Source organism: Phaseolus vulgaris, chromosome 8 (assembly GCF_000499845.2).
Source record: "Phaseolus vulgaris cultivar G19833 chromosome 8, P. vulgaris v2.0, whole genome shotgun sequence".
NCBI classification, from domain to species: domain Eukaryota; kingdom Viridiplantae; phylum Streptophyta; class Magnoliopsida; order Fabales; family Fabaceae; genus Phaseolus; species Phaseolus vulgaris.
The window spans coordinates 29,859,917-29,884,498 of NC_023752.2; the positions used below are offsets into that span (position 1 = coordinate 29,859,917).

Consider the following 24,582-nt stretch of genomic DNA (forward strand, 5'->3'; position numbering starts at 1 on the left):
CATAAATGGATAGTGATCCTAATACAAATGATAATTTCTTACGAGATACATTATTTTGATTAGAAGAAAATAATAAATATTAATTTAAAAAGGAAACTGTGGGTATATATATTTATATATATATATATAATTAAACTTTGTTAATTATTTTAGTCAAAGCTCATAACAATTGAAGATTTCTAAATAGAAATTAGACTTATTAATTAAATCATGTTATTGACATATGGAAGACTTGATTTAAGAGAAAACAATTGATTATGTTGACCTTTGAAACTTTAACGTTTCCAGAACATAATATTAAGTTTTGTACTCGAGTTTCCATCTTTGTGAAATATAAATATTCACATACATTTTTTAATGTTGTTTAATATAAAATGTTTTTATAACAATTTGAAATTGCAGCAGGAATAAAGTAACAAAAAATATGATTAATTTTAAAAGTGGTATTTAAAAGTAAACTTAAATTAGTGTAACGGAAATTCATGCCTACTTAAAGACAAAAAAAGTGCTGATAACAAAAAATTGTTAACAATCATGTACGAGATTACATTTAGATTTAGAAAGAGAAATAATTTTTAATGAAATAGAACAATTTTTAATATTATATTGATTAAATCACAATAAACTATGTATTTGATTTTTTCAGAATTATAAAGCGATGTATTTAATTTTTTGGGTCAAAGTTACGTATAAGAAATATATAGTATAAAATGGAAGTTTTTAGAGGCAACCGCACACGGTTCTTATTAAGCTTAGTCTTAAGATAACAAATGTCAGATGAAGGGTTAATATAAATTAAAATAAGGCATTGAATATAAGAAAAGAAAGGGGCCAAAGTTGAGCGATCCCTTATGAAAAGAGAAAGAATCGTGTCAGCAAAAAGCAGTAAAAGGGGCATATCTCAGGAAATAATTTTGAAAGTGGTATAAGATGAGAAAAATGCTTTTATAAAAGTAGAATTATATATTTATGGCTATGAAAAAAGTCCCGATGCTTTAGCAGTGTGATAATTATAAAGTCAAACAGGAGCTAATTCTCCTCCTCACATCACATGTTCCTCCATCCTCAACAACACAATAAACCTCTCCACATGCTATTAAGAATTCCCCAACCCTGACCCTAGCTATTCTGGTCCCTATAAGTTTTGTCCCACACCACTTTAACCCACACTGATTCCTATAAATTCACCAGAATGTTGCAACAACATAGCTCAAGGTAACCAAAGGAAAGCTGGTTTTGGAGCCAAGCCAAGAGGCCAGAGAAACCATGCTCCATTAACTACAGAAGTGGGTCTCCGAATCTCACTGTTGTTTGTTTCTCAAGAAAAAGGGTCGTGTGTCTAAAAATGGTTAGGAATCAGAAAAGTGTAGTAGGTATGGTTAGCCAGGAGAGAAAGAAGAAGATCAAAAACGGGTCTCAGGGGTTTGGGTCAATTTTCATGCATGCCGATCGCAAAGATTTGTTTTTTATGATTTTAGGTACCATTGGGGCTGTTGGAGAAGGCGTCACCACCCCTCTCGTGTTGTATATCAGTAGCCGGATGATCAATAGCATTGGGAGTTCATCCAACACGGATGGAAGCACCTTCATCCATAACATCAACAAGGTTCAATTCTATCTCTCTCTCTATACACACAACAAATTTTTACATCTTCCTAATCACCATCATCTCAATTGTTCTCAGCATCACACCTACTTGAGTGTCATATAAAATTAATTTAAAGCATGATGAGCACGTCACACTCTGAAACTGTCGTAATTTATGAACTCACATGGAAAGAATATAACATGAGCGAAGCTTGGTAACGGTTTTGGCTTTATTATTGGTGATGCAGAATGCATTGGCGTGGTTATATTTAGCTGGTGTCTCTTTTGCCGTTTGCTTCGTCGGTGAGTTTCGGTTTCGCAATGATTTTGCTTTTGCTTTTTCTCTTTTCATTTACGCCACGCAAATTAAAGTGATGATATTGTTGCATCCTCTTTTTTTTTTTTTTTTTTAACAATTATTATATATTTTGCAATTTTTTTTCAGAGGGTTACTGTTGGACAAGAACAAGCGAAAGACAAGCAGCGAGAATGAGATACAGGTATCTGAAAGCAGTGCTTAGACAAGATGTGGCGTACTTCGATTTGCATGTCACAAGCACGTCAGAGATCATCACCAGCGTCTCCAACGACAGCCTCGTAGTCCAAGATGTTCTTAGTGAAAAGGTAGGTGTTATGTTATATTACAGTTACCAAAAGAAAAAATAAAAATGGTAAGTGAAAGGTGGTTGGTTATTTTTGGTTAGAACTAATGACATGCGTTACAGGTTCCGAATTTCTTGATGAACATTTCATTGTTCGTTGGGAGCTACATAGCGGCGTTTGCAATGTTGTGGAGGCTGGCCATTGTGGGGTTTCCTTTCGTGGTTCTTCTGGTGATCCCGGGTATAATCTACGGCAAGACTTTGTTGGGGTTGTCTAGTAGAATCAGAGATGAGTATAATGAAGCAGGAACAGTGGTGGAACAAGCAATTTCATCCATCAGAACCGTTTATTCCTTCGTTGGGGAAAGCAAGACCATGAACGCTTTCTCAAACGCGCTTCAAGGGACGGTGAAGTTGGGCCTGAAGCAAGGCTGGGCCAAAGGCTTAGCCATTGGTAGCAACAGCGTCGTTTTCGGCATTTGGTCTTTCATGTGCTATTACGGCAGCAGACTCGTCATTTATCATGGCGTCAAAGGAGGAACAGTTTTCGCAGTTGGAGCAGCAATCGCTGTTGGTGGATTGTAAGTGATAATTATCATAATGATTATTATTATTATTATAATTAATACTACTGTTGTCGTGATGTAATTTGTTTTATAGTGAATTGATTGAATGGAGGTTAATTGAGTTTGTGTTTGTGAAAAAGGGGTCTGGGAGCGGGTTTAACGAACGTGAAGTACTTTTCGGAAGCGGGTGCGGCAGCGGAGCGTATAAAGGAGGTGGTAAAGAGGGTTCCTTGGATTGATTCTGAGAGCGAGGAAGGGGAGATTCTGGAGAGAGTTTACGGGGAAGTGGAATTTGAGGGTGTGGAGTTTGCGTACCCGTCGAGACCAGAAAGTGCAATATTGAATGGGTTGAGTGTGAGGTTTCCTGCAGGGAAGAGAGTGGCGTTGGTTGGGGAGAGTGGGTCTGGGAAGTCAACGGTGATAGCGCTATTGCAGAGGTTCTATGACCCGGTGGTAGGAGAGGTGCGTTTGGATGGGGTTGGGATTCAGAAGCTGCAGGTCAAGTGGCTGAGATCGCAGATGGGGTTGGTGAGCCAGGAGCCTGCTCTGTTTGCGACAACCATTAAAGAGAACATACTTTTCGGCAAAGAGGACGCCACGGAGGACCAAGTTGTTCAGGCTGCAAAAGCTGCCCATGCCCATGATTTCATCTCCCTTCTGCCTCACGGTTACCAAACACAGGTCACAACTCTACTCTACTCTCCACCCCACTGCTCTAACTCACTTCTCTTACACTATCATATATTTTTACCAAAAATTATTAAAAATAATAAAATGCATAATCCTTCACTAAAATATCCCCTCAACTCCTTTAAAATCTATACCTAAGGAAATTTTTCAATATAACCATTTTTTTTATTTTTTTTTTCAATTTTAGTATCTCATTTTATTAATATAATGAAATATTCTTTTATTTTATATGAATTTATTAAAAATTAAAATTATTTTTTAATTTTTTAAAATTATTTTAATTTAATTTTTTAAAATTAATATTAATGTTCAATTTTTATATCACTCTTTCTCCGAAAGAAAGAGAGAACATACTTTCACACATTTCTACATCAAATATTATATATTAAATAAAATAATTTTTATTTTCATATCATTCTCTTCACTTCCCTTTTTCTTTTTCAATTTCCCCTTATCCAAAATTATTATTATTTTTATATATGTGTTAAGGAAGAATTGAAAAGGTGAATACAAAACGCTGTTGCACTTGTGTTTTCGTAGTATCATAATTTGTCTCTTCTATTTTTGTCACTCTAGTTTTAAGAAATTCAAAATAATAAATATGTTAAAAAATCTAATACAAACACGGTTAGTGTTTTCAAATCAAATTTAGTTTTTCTTTACTAATATTTTAAATTGACTTTAGGTTAAAGATTTCATTGAATATATTCTAGAAAATATAAATAAAAAATTATAAATTAAAATTGCTTTATATTAGTAAAAATAAAAATTTAAAGAAACTACTGAGAGAATTGACACTATTAAGTATTAATTTTATTTTAATACTGTAAGAAGAAAGTTATGGTAAAATTTAAACATAAAATTGTGATTTTAGTTATTTACATGAAATATATGCATGTTAAATAATTATTTTTATGGTATTGAATAATATGAAGCTTAATATAATGGTTTTGATTCCACTTGCAGGTGGGAGAGAGGGGGGTTCAGATGTCAGGGGGACAGAAACAGAGGATAGCAATTGCGAGGGCAATAATCAAGAAACCGCGAATTCTCCTTCTGGACGAAGCAACAAGCGCGCTAGACAATGAATCGGAGCGACTCGTCCAACAGGCATTGGACGACGTCGCCGAGGGTTGCACCGCTATCATCATCGCCCACCGTTTATCGACCATCCAAAACGTAGACCTCATCGCCGTCTTCGGGGGCGGAAAGGTCATAGAGATGGGCTCGCACGACGAGCTCCTCCAAAACGACACCAGCGCCTACGCCTCCGCGTTCCGCCTCCAGCAACAAACGGAGAAAGCGAAAGAAGACGAAAGCGCGGAAACCGTTGCTCCCGGAAGTGTTCCCTGCTCGATAACAACCACCGACACAGAAAACGACCACCTAGTGGGGCCATTTGGTGGGAGTTGTAGTGACGTGGCGGAAGCAAAGAAGGTACGCGCGCCGTCGTTTCGTAGACTTGTATCACTGAGCGTCCCCGAGTGGAAGCACGTGGTTTTGGGGTGCTTAAACGCGATGGTGTTCGGTGCCGTTCAGCCAGTTTACGCATTCACGATGGGGTCCACGATACTGTTGTATTTTCAGGCGGATCATGAGGAGATGGTGAGGAAGACTAGGATCTACTCGTTGGCCTTTCTGGGCCTCTTTGTGGTGTCTTTCATTGCGAATATTGGGCAGCATTATTGTTTCGCGTACATGGGGGAATACTTGACCAAACGGGTCAGAGAGACCGTGCTTTCCAAAATCCTCACTTTCGAAGTTGGATGGTTTGATTTGGACGAAAACTCCAGTGGCGCCATCTGTTCAAGGCTTGCCAAAGACGCCAATGTGGTAAGTTTTTGCTTCCCTTTCCTCAATTTCTTCTGCTTTAACGTTTTTAAGTTTTTCTTTACACCACTAACGATATCAATCATTTCCCATTTCCCATTGGAAAACAAACACCATAACAAAAGATGGAACATAATGCATATGATAAGATATGTTTAGAAAAACAAAAAAAGTCTTGTTTATCAGTACCCCACACTTGTCTAAGTCAAAATAATAGGATCTCGAATAAATGCCATTTTTCTCATTTTTAAAAAAAATATAGGTAGGCCACATGATAAATAATACCTTTTATAAGTGATACACAATGAGTGAAAGATAATTTTTTTTATGTGGTAATTAAGTTCAAAAAGAGTATTAAGCGTTCATGTTCAGTTTCTAAACTGTTTTAACCAAACATTTATCAAAATTTCCACTCTAAAAAAGATTTCCAAAGTCTTCTAGCTTATAACTTTTTCCTAGGTTAGGACAGCGAAAGATATCAAGTTTTTCAGTTATTCTTTTTTCTTCTTATTTTTGCTGTAAAAGTGATAGTGGGAGGTGTATAAGATGAGAAGAAAAGGTACGACGGTATTGTTACTATTTAAGGTTTTATTATGTCGTACGATAAATTCTTAGCTATAATGCATATATCTCTCTACATGCAACGCTACGGTTGTCGGTGAGAATTTTGTGTGTGCTTGAGAAAAGATAAATCTTGTGGATTAAAGATGGAGAAACTGTATTGGTATATCTTCCCTTGTGGTTACATCCTTTCCGTACCCTTTTTCTTTTGAAGAAAAGGGATGACCCAGGCTCCATCTCACTTTCCGTTCCCTTATTCTCCTTTCGGCACTTTTTTTATTTTATTTTATCTTTCAGGGACAAGGGTACTTCTAAAGACATAAATATATACTCCAAGTATAATTTTTATTCACTCTGCTTCTACACTTGAATTAGTTCGTTCAAATAAACACTCATTCATTGAATACATTCAATTTAGAATAGGATACTGAGATATATAGAAATCTAATTTGTGATAAAAACAAAGTATAACCAAATATAAATAGGTCTCATAGAAAATATGAGAAAATTAAAGTGGTTTAAAAGCATTTTCCCATATTAAATGAGGAGGGAAATAGGTGTGGGCCAGAGGAGAGGGGGCCGAGAAAGAAAAGAAAGTGATTTTATCACAACAGTAAAATTTAATATGATAATATTTACTTTAAATCATTCGATAGGAATATATAATAACTTAAGAATACATACTATATATATATATATATTCTAATTTACTTATTGAAATCAATTTCATTTTATATACTTGTCATCAACGGAAACCATATTTGTTATCATAATATTCTAATGAAAGCATCTTTTCGTTATCCTAATATTCTTAAGATAGGCATCTTTTGGTTGTATCTTTTTCTTAAAACATCTTAATAATTTATTAAAACCTGACTTAAAATTATAAATTTTACCTTTTTAATTTTATTTATAGTAAACACTTTGTAGTACCAGTTAATTATCCGTACATACTTACTTTTTTACTAGAAGTTTGCAATAAAGACTGTCTATTTTAGCATATTTTTCCTTAACTATAACAGTAAAAGCGTAAATTGAGGAGCACTTAGTATTAAATAACATTAACATCGCCACTACTGCTAAAAATCTCATTGTACTTTAAAATAAATTAGTTTTCATTTTTTCCAAGTGGGATTGTTTTACTATTTTTGATTATATATTGGCATCTTATTAGAAAACAATACAAAATATTTAATTGATTTCATCAAATGTTGTGATGAACGAATGAAAGAGAGGACTGTGAGGCTTAGAAGGTGGCATTGTGGCTCCTGTCACGACTGAGGAAAGTTATGTACTTTATTTGGGTACGCCAGATAATTTGGTCGTGGCTACATGCCGTCTAAACCGGCTTTAATGCACGCACACGTGCTTGTGTTTGAGCGTGTTCTTGAGCTTTTTGTGTGCTAATTGTTGGTAGTTTGGGGGCTACACAAGATCTGCGTAGTGGTTAGTGTGATTGTGACTGTGATTGGATCCGTGAGTAGCGTGTGTTTTCATATTTGATTGTGTTGTGGTGTTTGAATCAGGTGAGGTCTCTAGTGGGAGATAGAATGGCATTGCTGGTACAGACATTTTCCGCGGTGCTAACAGCCTACACACTAGGTCTGATAATTTCCTGGAGGCTTTCTATTGTTATGATAGCGGTACAACCTATCATCATTGCTTGCTTTTACACAAGGCGTGTTCTTCTCAAGAGCATGTCCAACAAGTCCATGAAGGCCCAGCAACAAAGTAGCAAACTAGCATCAGAAGCGGTTTCCAATCTCCGAACCGTCACTGCCTTTTCTTCTCAGGACCGGATTCTGAAAATGCTTGAAGCAGCCCAAGTGGGCCCAAGCAGAGAGAACATTCGGCAGTCATGGTTTGCTGGCATTGGGCTTGGATTCTCCCAAGGCCTTGCATCTTGCGTTTGGGCCCTAAACTATTGGTACGGTGGGAAGCTCATCTCGCACGGGTACTTAACAACAAAAACCTTCTTTGAGAGCTTCATGGTTTTGGTGAGCACTGGGAGGATAATTGCGGATGCGGGAAGCATGACCACGGATATTGCTAGAGGTGCAGATGTTGTGGCCTCTACTTTTGGCATCATAGATAGGTGTACAAAAATAGAGCCTGATGACCCAAATGGGTACAAGGCAGAGAAGTTGGTTGGTGAAATAGAGTTTCATGAGGTGCATTTTACGTACCCTACCAGGCCTGATATGGCTATCTTCCAAGGGTTCTCTATGAAAATGGAGGCAGGGAAATCAACGGCATTGGTGGGGCAAAGTGGATCTGGGAAATCAACGATCATAGGGCTAATAGAGAGATTTTACGATCCACTTAGGGGGATGGTGACAATAGATGGGATGAACATAAGATCGTATAACCTAAAGTCACTAAGGAAGCATATAGCACTTGTGAGCCAGGAGCCAACGTTGTTTGGTGGGACCATAAGAGAGAACATTACATATGGAAGAGGTGGGAGGGTTGATGAGAGTGAGATGATAGAGGCAGCACGAGCAGCTAACGCTCATGATTTCATAGCGGGTCTGAAGGAGGGTTACGAGACATGGTGTGGGGAAAAAGGGGTACAACTTTCAGGGGGTCAAAAGCAAAGGATAGCAATAGCGAGGGCCATACTGAAAAACCCTAAGGTGTTGCTGTTGGACGAGGCCACAAGTGCATTGGATGGTCAATCAGAGAAGGTGGTGCAAGATACCTTGACGAGGGTAATGATAGGGAGGACCAGCGTGGTGGTGGCACACAGGTTGAGCACCATTCACAATTGTGATGCTATTGCTGTGATGGAAAAGGGGAGGGTGGTGGAGACTGGAACCCACTCCTCCTTGTTGGCCAAAGGACCATGTGGAGCTTATTACTCTTTGGTGAGTCTTCAGACTAGACATGCAGCCACACCCAACTACACTTCTACTAAAGCTACCCACTCTGTCAGTTGAGCTTCCCAAAGTACCAAGTTGTCTTTGTCCGCTCGGCTTGCTAGCTACTTGACCTTATTTTGGAGATAATAATAATAATAATAATAATAATAATAATAATAATAATAATAATAATAATAATAATAATAATAATAATAAGAATAATAGTAGTCTTAAAGAAGATATGACATGGGTTTGGTTGGTTTGGTTTGGTTTGGTGATAGATGAAAGCAACTTAAAGAAGTGGATGAGATGGTGAAGGAACTTTCAAATTTAGTGTACCTTTCTTATTTCGCACTTTCTCTCGTGTTCCCAACAACATCGATCCATGTTTAAATAATGTATGTATATATAATAATAGGTCTTAATGATATCAAGCATACTTGTGCCAATGGTGTCAATATTTCTCTCTACTTTCCAGGTCGAAATGATTACTAACTTACCAGATATTAGACCAAACTACCACCGCACTCCTTTACAAAGTTTTAAGAGTAGATTTTTTATATTTTGTTAAACTTGTTTAGACATTCTTACACCAACTTTCTAAATTATTTGAAAATATTGCACAGTATATTTTTATATATAAAAATTAGTTAATATTAAAAACAAAAATAATATTTACATTCTCGTGCAAGTATCATTTACTTATTTTTTAATTAGAATCTACTTTAAAAATGATAAAATATTATATTTCAAATTTTTTTAATTAAGCCCTTACTGTTAAAACCGTGCTAAAAAAATTTAGAATAATATCCTAACAACAATATGATTATTTCAAAATTTATAAAATAACATTCAATTTTCTATGATAATAAATATAATTTGTACCACAATATGACATTAGAGGAAATAAATCTAAAGCTACATGAGATAGTTTGAAAATAAATAGTCACTACATTTGATCAAAGTTATACAAGTTCGTTTGATAATAAACTATCATCACATAAATATTTATTACTTTAATTACACTAAGCTCGGACCATCGAGCTATATAAATGATCACAAAGTCCAAAATGGAGTTGGTGATGAAAATATGACTCATTTTCCAAAGCTTGACCATAAATATGGTTGGAGCTAAAATTCAAAATAAAGTCTGATTACCCTAAAAAGGGGTTCCCGAGCTTGGGGAGATTATGTGATGCAATCAATGTGGATTGTTTTGGAATGGAGTTGAGGTAGCAGCGGAAGAGAATGAAGATGCACTGAAGATTGGAGGTGATTTGATGAAGAATGGAAGTGATTTTGGTATTGAATTTAGAAAGAGGTTGGGGCAACTTTATAAGGTTTCACTACGCCTCTAGGCTCTCTAACAAAGGGGAGATTTAGGAGAGAATGATTCTGAAAATTCAGGAATTTCATTCAATATATGCCAAATCTTAATGAAAATGGTAGAAGTCACCTATTTAGAGGTGAAAAGGATGAAGGTTGCTTGCTTCTTAAGCTAGTAGCTTAAAGAGGTGCCACCCAAGTCTCCTAAGATGCTTTAGAAACCCTTGTTTGTGGTTTAGCGAGGGAAACTATAACCCTGGATGAATGACTTAATAAAGGTTTTAACCCTAGATAATGTAAAAGTCAACCCCCATAAAAACCATTTTTTCTTGTAGTGACAACTACAATACATAGAGAGAAAAAAAATGAAAACAGTGTTGATCAAGAGTGATCAAGTGCTTTGAAGAATCCAAATCCAAGGTGTTTGATGAAAGACTAGTGTTGCTGCGGTGTGTGGGTGGAATCTGGGTAGATTAAAGTGTGATCCACTCTTTTGTTAATTCTAAAACTATTGTGAATTAAAACCTTTTTGAAATTAACTGTTTTTCCTACTAATTGAAAAACAACCTGTTGTTTTGTCGAATCAACCGGTTGTTTTCCTCTTAGGAGCTTTGAAAAAGGTTGAAAGTTGTTTGACTTGGTTGACTTAACTGTCAAACCAAATCAATCGGTTTTTTCGTGGTTTCAACCGATTGTTTCTTTGAAAATCCTAACAAAATTCAGTTTTTGATTGGTGAATTTGTTTTAAATTATTTCTAACTGAATAGGCTCTTTCATTAAATGCTTTGAGCAATCTTTGGAAAATATAAATAGTTTGTTTATGTTTCCAAATAAGTAAGACACAGTTTTGAGAAATTCATGAGGAGAGAAAATCATGAAAATAACAAGAAAATAATGAAAATAGAAAGGGAGATAGGAGAACGAAAAGAGAGAATGAGGAAGAACAAAGACAATTGGGATTTGATGGGATAAGATTAAATATTCCCACATTTAAAGGGAAAAGTGATCTGAAGCTTACTTAGAGTGGGATATTAAAGTAGAACATATGTTTACTTGCAATTAGTATAATGATAAAACCATTTTTTCTTGTAGTGACAACTACAATACATAGAGAAAAAAAATATGTAAACAATGTTGATCAAGAGTGATAAAGTGCTTTGAAGAATCCCAATCCAAGGTGTTTAATGAAAGCTGGTGTTGCTGTTGTGTGTAGGTGGGATCTGGGTATATTAAAGTGTAATCCACTCTTTTGTTGAATCTAAAACTAATGTCAATTAAAACCTTTTTGAAATTAAGTGTTTTTCCAACTAAGTGAAAAACAATCTGTTGTTTTGTCGAATCAACCTATTATTTTACTCTTAGAAGTTTTGAGAAAGGTTGAAAGCTGTTTGACTTGGTTGGGTTTAATAGTGCCAAAGTTCAAGAGCGGGGGTGAATTGACCTTTTAAAACTTTCTCGCAGAAACAGTGATTAACACAGTTTACAGAAAATAAATCGATTTATGTGAAAATGAACAGATTTATTTCAGCACTGTTTTTGTTTGAAAAGCGTTTATACAGCAAGGTTAATCACAAGATTGTGCAGATAGATTTTCCAGATGCACACACACTGATATTAGAACGAAAACTAGTGAACCACAAAACAGCAAACTTCAATTTCAAGCAAGTGATTAAGGTTCAATTGATAGCATGCCAATTAATTGAGTAGCCTTTACAATCAACCTGTTCCAGTGGCTTTTAACAAACTATGAGTGTTCTTCTTGATATCAAACAGTTTTCCAGAAATTAAGAACAATGAATCACAGAACAGCAAGCTTCACTTTCAAGCAATTGTTTAAGGTTCAATTAATAGCTTTGACAATTTCTTGAGCAACCTATCACAGTCAATCTGTTCCAGTGGCTTTTAACAGATTTTATATGTTCTTATCAGAATCAAACAACTTTTTCAGAAATTAAGAACAGTATAAACTGAACCCAAAAAGAACAGATTTATTATTGATTGAACAGATTTGTTTCTTTGCTGTTTTAACAATTATGCAGAAACTTAATTGCAGAGATTGAGAGAGAATGAACACAGGGCAGTTATATTGGTTCACTCAACTGAGCTACATCCAGTCTTCACCTAAAACCAAGGTGAAATTCACTAAATCACAGTACAAACAAACACAATTCCCACTGTTCTTGAAACCCACAAGAACTTAGGTACTCTTGCTGAAAAAAACCTATTTCAGCCACACACACTCTCCAAGAAAACCTATCAAGAAGAGTGTTCAGCCAAACTATTACAAGAAATGAGAAGTGAAACGACTACACCTGATTGAGGATACAAAGATTTGCCTTAAACCAGTAGGCAAGATTGCTAGAACAGTAGTAGCACCTCACACCAAGCTTTTGGAACCAAACCAAGAACAAGCACTTTGTGATTTTCAAAATCTTTGAAGAACAAATGCTAATCCTTTGTAGAATCTTAATTCTCTGTTGTCAAAACTTGTTTTTGCAAATGTATGAACGACGTTTAAACTCATAAACAAGTTTTCATTTTATAGAAAACCAACTTATAACAGAATTTTGAAAAACAGTTAAAGCTGTTATAAAATGAACAGATTGAAAATAAAATGAACAAATTTATTTTCAAAAGCAGTTAGAGAATTTGTTAAGTGAGGAGACTTAGTCAACCATTCTGGTGCAGAGATAAAACTGAAAATCGTTTAACCTTGACATGGCACCAGAGACAAAAAGAATCTATTCATTTACAAATGAACAGATTTATTTTACAAAACGAAAACAGAAAAGCTTAACTATTTGAAACACAGTCGTTTTGAAAGATAGAAGACTTAGTCAAAATACATGATGCACAAAATGAAATTTTCACAAGACTTAGCCAAGGCATCAGTATAAAAATGAATCTGTTTATTTAGGAAAGAACAGATTTATTTTTATGCAGTAAACGTGTTTTTTGTAAAACATGTGAAAAACAGTTTAAGAAAACTTATGCTTGTTCTTATCACATGGCCAGTGGTTATGAGGTGAGTTACTCAGCAAAAAGCCCACTCTTAAACAACCTCTAAGCACTACCTAAGACACACTTAACGCAAAGCAAAATACAAATGAAATGTACATAGAAGTCTTCATCAAACACAATCTTGAAGGGGCAGCAACCATCTTCAACAATCTCCCCCTGTTTGATGGAGACAAATCTCCATAGCTAACCTCATAGCTTTGTTGCTTTAAGTACCTGCACTGTACCAGACCTTAAACCAGAAAAAAAACAACAACATTGCATATCATGTAAAATTGGTTTAAAGGTGTAGAATTAACTCCCTGTTTCAGCTAGCTTCACCTAGTATGGTGAGCTATTTTCTCCCCCTTTGGATTCATCAAACAACATATAGGCATAGGGAATAAAGGATATAAAGCAGAAACCATAACCATAATAGTCCAAAAGATAGAGATAAATTGTTCATCATTACAGACTTTTAAACTAATAAGAAAGCATGAAAAATAGAAAACTACTGATCCTTGTAGTAAAGCTCTACAAGTTGTGCCTGAACCCCTTCAATCTGATCATCAAGGTGTTGAAACCTTGCATGAGTAGTCTCAAAGTATGCCTTTGTTCTGCAGACATTACATCAAGACGATACAGCATTTGCTTCTCAAACATAGACATTGGTTCTTCTCGGTATTCTGGAGCTTGATAGGCAACTATGGCATTTGCAGCAGCTTCCTCATGCACAGACTGAGTAGCAGGTGAGTCATCATCCATAGGAACAACTTCATCCTCATCCTCATTGTGGAGGTTTGATGCCTCATGTTCTGCTTGAGGGTCCTTCCCTTTAAGAACCACCCACTTGTCCTCAATTTTGTGAAAACCCATTTTGGTGAGAGTTGAAGTATCAATCTCAATTACAGCCTAGATAGGGTCGTTTCTCTCATTTGTAACATCAATACCAAAGTAATCAATCAATTTGGAAACAATTATAGCATAGGGAAATCGGTAATCAGCCAACCTTTTTGATTTGAGCATGTGTTCATTGATAATGAAAACCCAGTTTACCTTAATTTGGTTCATGATGCAATATAGGAGAATGAGATCCTCTTCATGTAAGACAACATGGTTTGTCCCTCTTGGAATAAGTTGCCATGCTATGATGTAGGCAACTAGACGTGGAGTGAGGTTCAAATGCCCTGCATGGAACCTGTTTATACTCTCTGTAGGATTCCTCATGCAACTCTTATAATATTGCAGCATATTTTATTCCAGCCACAGAGTTCCACACCTCACTTGTGATCTTCATCTTAATTCCTTTCACATAAGAGACAACATTCTTCCCATCCAATGTGAGGTTAGTATAAAACACCTTAACCAAGTCAGGATAAACATTACCCGTTAATTCCAGCAGCTTTTTCAGTTTCTGGTGCTTCAACACAACCCTTGTTTCTACCAGTTTTTCAGATTTTAGCCAGTTGAAATCCAGCATCTTGGGTATGTTGATCTGCTTCCTGCTTGTCTCGTGAATGTAGGCATTGATGCCTTCTTCATTTCCAGCGAACCAACCTTCTAGTACACCTTGAGAGGTGGTTTTCTTTCCCTTGCTTTTCTGTTTTTGTCTTGAAGACGAAGCCATGTTTGAACCAGAAAATATTTCTTGTTTCTAATGGTGAGAATCAAAGAGAGGCAGCCAATGTGGGTAGCCAATATTCACACAGATTTATAGCAGAATAAATGGATTGATATGGCAGTTATGAGTGGATATGCATGAAGATTTTATGCTCTAAATTTGTGCAGAGAATCTTTGAAAATATGCACCAAATATTTAGGGTCACGATGCATACACTCAAACTTTTATTGAGCACCCAAACCATCAAATCGGTTACATAACCATGACCAAAACCGTCAAAGGTACAGAGGTTAATGCCCACTAAGTTAGTCAAGTAGTCAAAGATCATAAATTCTCTTTCCTAGTCATCAATGCATATCAGTGCAGAAAATAAATACATTAAATTACGAATAAACAAATTTAATTTTTCACTGCTAGGCACAATTGACATTTATAATACCCAATTCATTAAGCAGAAAATTAAACCTATTTTTGGCTAATGGTTTTGTGAACAAGTCAGCAAGTTGTAAATCAGTACCAATGAACTTAATATCACATGTTCCATTAGATATGTGTTCCCTTAGAAAATGATGCCTAATTTCAATGTGTTTGGTTCTTGAATGCATGACAGGATTTTTGGTTAAGTTGATTGCACTTGTATTATCACACAGCAGAGGTATATGGTTAAGTAAGATACCAAAATCATTCAATTTTTGTCTTAGCCATATAGTTTGAGCACAGCAACTCCCTGCTGCAATGTATTCTGCTTCAGCAGTGGAAAGAGCTACACAAGCCTGCTTTTTGCATTGCCATGAGATCAAGCTTGATCCAAGCAAATGACAGGTTCCACTTGTGCTCTTCCTATCAATTTTGCAACCTGCAAAATCTGAATCAGAATATCCAGTTAAGCTTAATGAAATATTACCTGGATACCACAAGCCAACTTCTTTAGTTCCTTGTAAACATTTCAAAATCCTTTTGACAGCATTGTAGTGTGATTCTTTAGGAGCAGATTGAAACCTTGCACACATGCACACTGCAAACATTATATCTGGCCTACTGGCAGTGAGATATAGTAGTGATCCTATGAGCCCTCTGTATTTGGTTTCATCAATAGAAATTCCAGCTTCATCATGATCCAAATGACAGCTTGTTGAGAAGGGTGTGCTGATTGGTTTACACTTGTCCATTTCAAATTTTTTCAGCAGATCCTTACAATACTTAGCTTGACTTAAGAAAATGCCATCCTTGAGTTGTTTGACCTGCAAGCCTAGAAAATAGTTCAACTCACCCATCATTGACATTTCAAACTCACTTTTCATGACTTTCACGAAAGCTTCACACAATTCTCCATTGTTTGATCCAAAAATGATATCATCCACATATACTTGTACTAGAATTGAGTCATCTCCTTTCTTCTTAATGAACAAGGTCTTATCTGATGTGCCTCTGTCATAGCCTTGTGAGGTGAGAAAATCACTTAGCCTCTCATACCATTGTCTAGGAGCTTGCTTGAGTCCATAGAGAGCCTTTTGAAGTTTGAACACATATTCTGGATGTTGATGGTCTTCAAAACCTGGTGGTTGTGAAACAAATACCTCTTCATTTATATAGCCATTTAGAAAGGCACTTTTCACATCCATTTGAAATAGCTTGAACCCTTTGATGCAGGAGAAGGCAAGCAGCAATCTAACAGCTTCTAACCGAGCCACTGGTGCATAGGTCTCATCATAGTCTATCCCTTCTTCTTGATTGTACCCTTTAGCTACAAGCCTAGCCTTGTTTCTGGTGATCACTCCATGCTCATCCATCTTGTTTCTAAATACCCATTTTGTCCCAATTATATTCATCTCAGGTATTCTAGGTACAAGAGTCCAGACCTCATTAAAAGCAAATTGATTCAGTTCCTCTTGCATGGCTAAAATCCAGTTGCTGTCCTTGAGAGCTTCATTCAAATTCTTGGGTTCAACTTGAGATACAAAGGCCATTGCTTCACAGAAATTGTTCAAGGATTTTCTAGTTGACACTCCTTTCTCAATGTTCCCAATGACATTATCAAGGGTTAAGTCTCTTGGGGTTTTCCACTCTTTTGGCAAACCTGCAGCTGCAGTAGATTCTGGTATAGCATGTGTATCAGCAGTATCAAAATGAATCGATTCATTTTGATTTAAAACAGATTTAAATTCATTACTGTCAAGGTCATCATCAGCAGTTTTAGATATGCTATGATCAGTTTCATCAAAAACAACATGCATTGGTTCTTCTACTATAAGCAACCTTTTATTGAAGACTCTATATGCATGACCATTCAAAGCATAACCAATGTGCACACCTTCATCAGATTTAGCATCAAACTTACCAAGATTTTCTTTGCCATTATTCAATACAAAACATTTACACCCAAATACTCTAAGGTGGCTCACACTAGGTTTTCTGCCCTTATACAATTCATATGGGGTTTTCTTAAGAATTGGTCTTATTAAGGTCCTATTTAATACATAAGCTGCAGTATAAACTGCATCAACCCAAAAATACTTAGGAAGCTTAGATTCATTTAACATAGTTCTAGCTAGTTCCTCTAATGATCTATTTTTCCTTTCAACTACACCATTTTGTTGGGGTGTCCTAGGGGCTGAAAAGGTATGTGCTATCCCATGCTTCTCACAAAACCTCTCAAACTTAGCATTTTGAAACTCTCCCCCATGATCACTTCGAATTGATTTTATGCAGCAACCATTTTCATTTTGCAGAACTTTTGCTAATCTCTTAAAGGCAGTGTAAGCATCATGTTTATGTGCAAGAAATAGAGTCCATGTAAATCTAGAGTAATCATCCACAACAACTAAAGCATACAAATTTCCAGCCAAGCTAGCAACTCTAGATGGACCAAATAAGTCCATATGTAACACATCCAATGGATTTTTTGTAGAGACAATATCCTTTAACTTGAAAGAGGATTTGATTTGTTTACCTTTCACACAAGTATCACAAAGCCTGTTGTCCTGAAATTTAATGTTAGGTAAACCAGAAACTAAATCTTTAGATTTCAATTTATTCAAGTGATTTGTGTGTATGTGAGCTAACCTCCTGTGCCACAACCAAGACTCATCACTTCTGGACAGCAAACACTCATTTGAAGAGTTAGTTTCCATGATATTTAGCAGATATATGTTATTCACTCTCTTACCAGTAAACAGTACCTTACTAGATGAATTACTTGAGATTGTGCAGCCTTTTGACCCAAAATTCACTTTGTATCCTTTGTCACAAAGCTGACTTATGCTGAGAAGACTATGCTTGAGTCCTTCTACATAGAGCACATTCTCAATGGTTGTTGAATTCCCTGTTCCAACAGTTCCTCTGCCCAAAATCCTCCCTCGATTATTATCACCATAGGTTACATGTCCTTCTGCTTTGAGCTTCAAGCTAGTAAACTTTATAAGATCTCTAGTCATATGCTTGGAACAGCCACTGTCCAAGTACCACTGATTTTTCTTGCTGCCAATCTGCAAAACAGAATAAAAATGATACAAATGGTACCCTTTTCAGTATAGGGTCCAACATAGATTAAAACCTTCTCTTTGGTAGCCATTTTGCTAAGTTCTTAGGCACAAGATGCTTTCTAGCAATGCAAGACCTAGAGGTATGACCAGATTTCATGCAGTAAAAACAGGTTACATGAGATGCCTTTTTGCCACTGTTAAAAGCTGAAAAAACTGATTTTGCTGGAACAAAAAAACTTGAAAGCTTTTTGACATTGGTTGCATTTCCAGGGGTATAACCAAGTCCATTTTTATTGAAAACAGCATTCTGTGATCCAAGGAGAGACTCAAGGTTTTCTCTTCCCTTGGTGAAATTGGAAAGGGTTTTCAGCAAATACTCCACTTGTTTTTCCAATTTTTTGCAGTTTTCACAGCTTTTAATAGAGGCATGCAAGCATGTTAGTTCAAAGCTTACCAAATCTGTTTTGGCTTTATGCAATTCTTCCTCAAGTGTTTTTACTTTAGGTGCAAGCACATTATTTACCTTTTGCAGCTTATTGCATATTACAGCTAGCCTATTTGCTTCATCATGTGTTTCCTTGAAGGCAACAAGCAAATCATCATAGTTATTAGAATCAGCAGAAAAATTGCTTACTGAATCAGAGCTTGACTCCTCAACCTTCATCATGAAGCACAAATTGCTTTCCTCATTCTCAGTTGAGGAGCTGCTGGTTGAAGACACTTCATTTTCCTCCCATGAGACGTAAGCTCTTTTTCCCTTGTTCCTTTCAAATTTCTTGCTGGCAGATTTGTCCTTTGTTTGATTGTCTGGACAATCTGTTTTGATATGCCCTGTTTTGCCACAGCCAAAACAAGTATATTTAGAGGAATTTGAATCATTGGGTTTAGGATACCTTCTTTTCTGCTGGTTCCTATTTCTGCTTTTCTTCCTCAGGAATTTGCTGAATCTTTTTGTAAGAAGGCTGATTGTATCATCATCTTCAACATCTTCTTTTTCTTCCTTGATCTCATCCAGTTCAGTAGCTTTTAGTGCAAGACCTTTGGGTTTTCTCTCTGTTGTTTCCTGCTCTTTGAGTCTTTTGAGCTCTAGCTCATGCTCCATTAGCTTTCCAAACAGTGCAACAGTTCCCAGCTTTGACAGATCATGACTTTCAGATATGGCAGTCACCTTTGGTTGCCAACTTCTGTTGAGGCACTTCGATATCTTTATGTTGAGTTCCTCTCTGTCAAATTCTTTTCCCAAACCAGTGAGGTGATTCACAATATGGGTGAACCTTTTCTGCACATCAGCAATGCTCTCCTCGGGTTGCATTCTGAACAGTTCATATTCTTGGATGAGAGCATGTTTCCTTGACCTCTTCACATCTTAAGTACCCTCATGAGTCACTTCTAAGACTTCCCACATCTCCTTAGCTGACTTACATTAGGATATCCTGAAGAACTCATCCATTGTCAATGCAGAGGTTATGATGTTCTTGGCCACAAGATCATGTTGAGCCTTCCTCCTTTCGATCTCATTCCATTCTGATCTTGGCTTTACCACTTCTTCATCCTTGACAACCTGCATTGGCACATAAGGTCCATTGACCACAGCTTCCCAAATTAATGCATCAATAGATTCCATGAAAATTCTCATTCTAACTTTCCAAAATGCATAATTCATTCCATTGAACATAGGTGGTCTATTAACAGTAGATCCTTCAGCAAAAAGCACATTAAACTCAAACATTATTACAAACAAACTTGATTAAAATACAAGTCCTAGCTCTTGATACCAATTGTTGGGTTTAATAGTGGCAAAGTTCAAGAGGGGGGGGTGGGGGTGAATTGCCTTTTAAAACTTTCTCGCAGAAACAGTGTTTAACACAGTTTACAGAAAATAAATCGATTTATGTGAAAATGAAAAAATTTATTTCAGCACTGTTTTTGTTTGAAAAGCGTTTATACAGCAAGGTTAATCACAAGATTATGCAGATAGATTTTCCAGATGCACACACACTGATATTAGAACGAAAACTAGTGAACCACAAAACAACAGACTTCAATTTCAAGCAAGTGATTAAGGTTCAATTGATAGCATGCCAATTAGTTGAGTAACCTTTACAATCAACCTGTTCAAGTGGCTTTTGACAAACTATGAGTGTTCTTCTTGATATCAAACAATTTTCCAGAAATTAAGAACAATGAATCACAGAACAACAAGCTTCACTTTCAAGCAATTGTTTAAGGTTCAATTAATAGCTTTGACAATTTCTTGAGCAACCTATCACAGTCAATCTGTTCCAGTGGCTTTTAACAGATTTTATATGTTCTTATCAGAATCAAACAACTTTTTCAGAAATTAAGAACAGTATAAACTGAACCCAAAAAGAACAGATTTATTATTGATTGAACAGATTTATTTCTTTGCTGTTTTAACAATTATGCAGAAACTTAATTGCAGAGATTGAGAGAGAATGAACACATGGCAGTTATATTGGTTCACTCAACTGAGCTACATCCAGTCTTCACCTAAAACCAAGGTGAAATTCACTAAATCACAGTACAAACAAACACAATTCCCACTGTTCTTGAAACCCACAAGAACTTAGGTACTCTTGCTGAAAAAAACCTATTTCAGCTCACACACACTCTCCAAGAAAACCTATCAAGAAGAGTGTTCAGCCAAACTATTACAAGATATGAGAAGTGAAACGACTACACCTGATTGAGGATACAAAGATTTGCCTTAAACCAGTAGGCAAGATTGCTAGAACAGTAGCAGCACCTCACACACTAAACCAAGAACAAGCACTTTGTGATTTTCAAAATCTTTGAAGAAAAAATGCTAATCCTTTGTAAAATCTTAATTCTCTGCTGTCAAAACTTGTTTTTGCAAATGTATGAACGACGTTTAAACTCAGAAACAAGTTTTCATTTTATAGAAAACCAACTTATAACAGAATTTTGAAAAACAGTTAAAGCTGTTATAAAATGAACAGATTGAAAATAAAATGAACAAATTTATTTTCAAAAGCAGTTAGAGAATTTGTTAAGTGAGGAGACTTAGTCAACCATTCTGGTGCAGAGATAAAACTGAAAATCGTTTAACCTTGACATGGCACCAGAGACAAAAAGAATCTATTCATTTACAAATGAACAAATTTATTTTACAAAACGAAAACAGAAAAGCTTAACTATTTGAAACACAGTCGTTTTGAAAGATAGAAGACTTAGTCAAAATACATGATGCACAAAATGAAATTTTCACAAGACTTAGCCAAGGCATCAGTATAAAAATGAATCTGTTTATTTAGGAAAGAACAAATTTATTTTTATGCAGTAAACGTGTTTTTTGTAAAACATGTGAAAAACAGTTTAAGAAAACTTATGCTTGTTCTTATCACATGGCCAGTGGTTATGAGGTGAGTTACTCAGCAAAAAGCCCACTCTTAAACAACCTCTAAGCACTACCTAAGACACACTTAACGCAAAGCAAAATACAAATGAAATGTACATAAAAGTCTTCATCAAACACAATCTTGAAGGGGTAGCAACCATCTTCAACAGACTTAACTGTCAAACCAAATCAATTGGTTGTTTCGTGTTTCAACCCATTGTTTCTTTGAAAATCCTAACAAAATGCAGTTTTTGATTGGTGAATATGTTTTAAATGATTTCTAACTGAATACGCTCCTTCATTAAATGCTTTGACCAATCTTTGCAAAATATAAATAGTTGTTTTATGTTTTCAAATAAGTAAGAAATTTTATTGAGAAATTCATGAGGAGAGAAAATCATGAAAACTACAATACATAGACAAAAATAAATATGTAAATAGTGTACATCAAGAGTGATCAAGTGCTTTGAAGAATCCAAATCCAAGGTGTTTGACGAAAGGCTGGTGTTGCTGTTGTGTGTGGGTGGGATCTGGGTAGATTAAAGTGTGATCCCCTCTTTTGTTGAATCTAAAACTAATGTAAATTAAAACCTTTTTGAAATTAAGTGTTTTTCCAACTAAGTGAAAAACAATATGTTGTTTCGTCGAATTATCTGGTTGTTTTACTCTTAGGAGTTTTGAAAAAGGTTGAATGCTGTTTTACTTGGTTGACTTAACTGTCAAACCAAATCAAATGGTTGTGTCGTGGTCTCAACGCATTGTTTCTTTGAAAATCCTAACAGAATTCAGTTTTTGATTGGTGAATCTCTTTTAAATGATTTCTAACTAAATACGCTAATTCATTAAATGCTTTTACCAATCTTTGGAAAATATAAATAGTTTTTTTATGTTTTCAAATAAGTAAGAAAAAGTTTTGAGAAATTCACGAGGAGAGAAAATCATGAAAATAACAAGAAAATAATGGAAATAGAAAGGGAGATAGAAGGAGGAGAGAGAGAATGAGGGAGAACAAAGACAATTGGGATTTGATGGGACAAGATTAAATATTCCCACATTCAAAGGGAACAGTGATCTGAAGCTTACTTGGAGTGGAATATTAAAGTAGAACATATGTTTACTTCCAATTAGTATAATGATAAAACCATTTTTTCTTGTAGTGACAAATACAATACGTAAAGGAAAAAAAATGTAAACAGTGTTGATCAAGAGTGATCAATTGCTTTGAAGAATCCAAATCCAAGGTTTTTGATGAAAGACTGGTGTTGCTGTTGTGTGTGGGTGGGATCTGGGTAGATTAAAGTGTGATCCACTCTTTTGTTAAATCTAAAACTAATGTGAACTAAAACCTTTTTGAAATTAACTATTTTTCCAACTAAGTGAAAAACAACTTGTTGTTTTGTCGAATAAATCGGTTGTTTTACTCTTAGGAGTTTTGAAAAAGGTTGAAAGTTGTTTGACTTGGTTCACTTAACAGTCAAACCAAATCAATCGGTTGTTTCGTGGTTTCAACTGATTGTTTCTTTGAAAGTCCTAATAGAATTCAATTTTTGATTGGTGAATCTTTTTTAAATGATTTCTAACTGAATACGCTCGTTCATTAAATGATTTGAGCAATCTTTAGAAAATATAAATAGTTTGTTTATGTTTGCAAATAAGTAAGAAACAATTTTGAGAAATTCATGAGGGGAGAAAATCATGAAAATAACAAGAAAATCATGGAAATACAAAGAGAGATAGGAGAAGGAGAAGAGAGAATGAGGGAGAACAAAGACAATTGGGATTTGATAGGATAAGATTAAATATTCCTACATTCAAATGGAACAGTGATCTGAAGCTTACTTGGAGTGGGATATTAAAGTAGAACATATGTTTACTTGCAATTAGTGTAATGATAAAACCATTTTTTTCTTGTAGTCACAACTACAATACTTAGAGAAAAAAAAATGTAAACAATGTTGATTAAAAGTGATCAAGTGCTTTGAAGAATCCAAATCCAAGGTGTTTAATGAAAGTTGGTGTTGCTGTTGTGTGTAGGTGGGATCTGGGTAGATTAAAGTGTGATACACTCTTTTGTTGAATATAAATTAATGTGAATAAAATCTTTTTGAAATTAACTTTTTTTCCAACTAAGTGAAAAACAATCTGTTTTTTTTCCGAATCAACCGGTTGTTTTACTCTTAGGAGTTTTGAAAAAGGTTGAAAGCTGTTTGACTTGGTTAACTTAACTGTCAACCCAAATCAAATGGTTGTTTCGTGGTATGAACCTATTGTTTCTTTTAAAATCCTAACAGAATTCAGTTTTTGATTGGTGAATATGTTTTAAATGATTTCTAACTAAATACGCTATCATTAAATGCTTTGACCAATCTTTGGAAAATATAAATAGTTTGTTTATGTTTTCAAATAAGTAAGAAAAAGTTTTGAGAAATTCATGAGGAGAGAAAATCATGAAAACTACAATACATAGAGAAAAAATAAATATGTAAACAGTGTTTATCAAGAGTAATCAAGTGCTTTGAAGAATCCAAATCTAAGGTGTTTGATGAAAGGCTGGTGTTGCTGTTGTGTGTGAGTGTGATATGGGTAGATTAAAGTGTGATCCACTCTTTTGTTGAATAAAAAACTAATGTGAATTAAAACCTTTTTGAAAGTAAGTGTTTTTCCAACTAAGAGAAAAACAATATGTTGTTTTGTCGAATCAACCTATTGTATTACTCTTAGGAGTTTTGAAAAAGGTTGAAAGCTGTTTGACTTGGTTGACTTAAATGTCAAACTTATTCATTTGTTGTTTCATGGTTTCAACCCATTATTTCTTTGAAAATCCTAACATAATTCAGTGTTTGATTGGGGAATCTGTTTTATATGATTTCTAACTAAATATGCTCCTTCATTAAATGCTTTGACCAATCCTTGGAAAATATAAATAGTTTGTTTATGTTTTCAAATAAGTAAGAAAAAGTTTTGAGAAAATCATTAGGAGAGAAAATCATGAAAATAACAAGAAAATCATGAAAATAGAAAGGGAGATAAGAGAAGGATAGGAGAAAATGAGGAAGAACAAAGACAATTGGGATTTGATG

The 24,582-nt window shown here is 35.3% G+C and overlaps 1 protein-coding gene across 1 annotated transcript; it reads left to right on the plus strand.

The window, feature by feature from the left end:
* The first annotated feature begins 1,044 nt into the window (after positions 1 to 1,044).
* Positions 1,045 to 9,146, plus strand: LOC137825863 (ABC transporter B family member 15-like). The gene is made up of 7 exons (XM_068631656.1): positions 1,045 to 1,606; positions 1,836 to 1,890; positions 2,033 to 2,211; positions 2,313 to 2,770; positions 2,896 to 3,436; positions 4,412 to 5,278; positions 7,363 to 9,146. Exons 1-7 carry the CDS (start codon positions 1,346 to 1,348, stop codon positions 8,773 to 8,775), a joined length of 3,774 nt encoding a protein of 1,257 aa, XP_068487757.1. The 5' UTR covers positions 1,045 to 1,345; the 3' UTR covers positions 8,776 to 9,146.
* Positions 9,147 to 24,582: the final 15,436 nt, after the last annotated feature.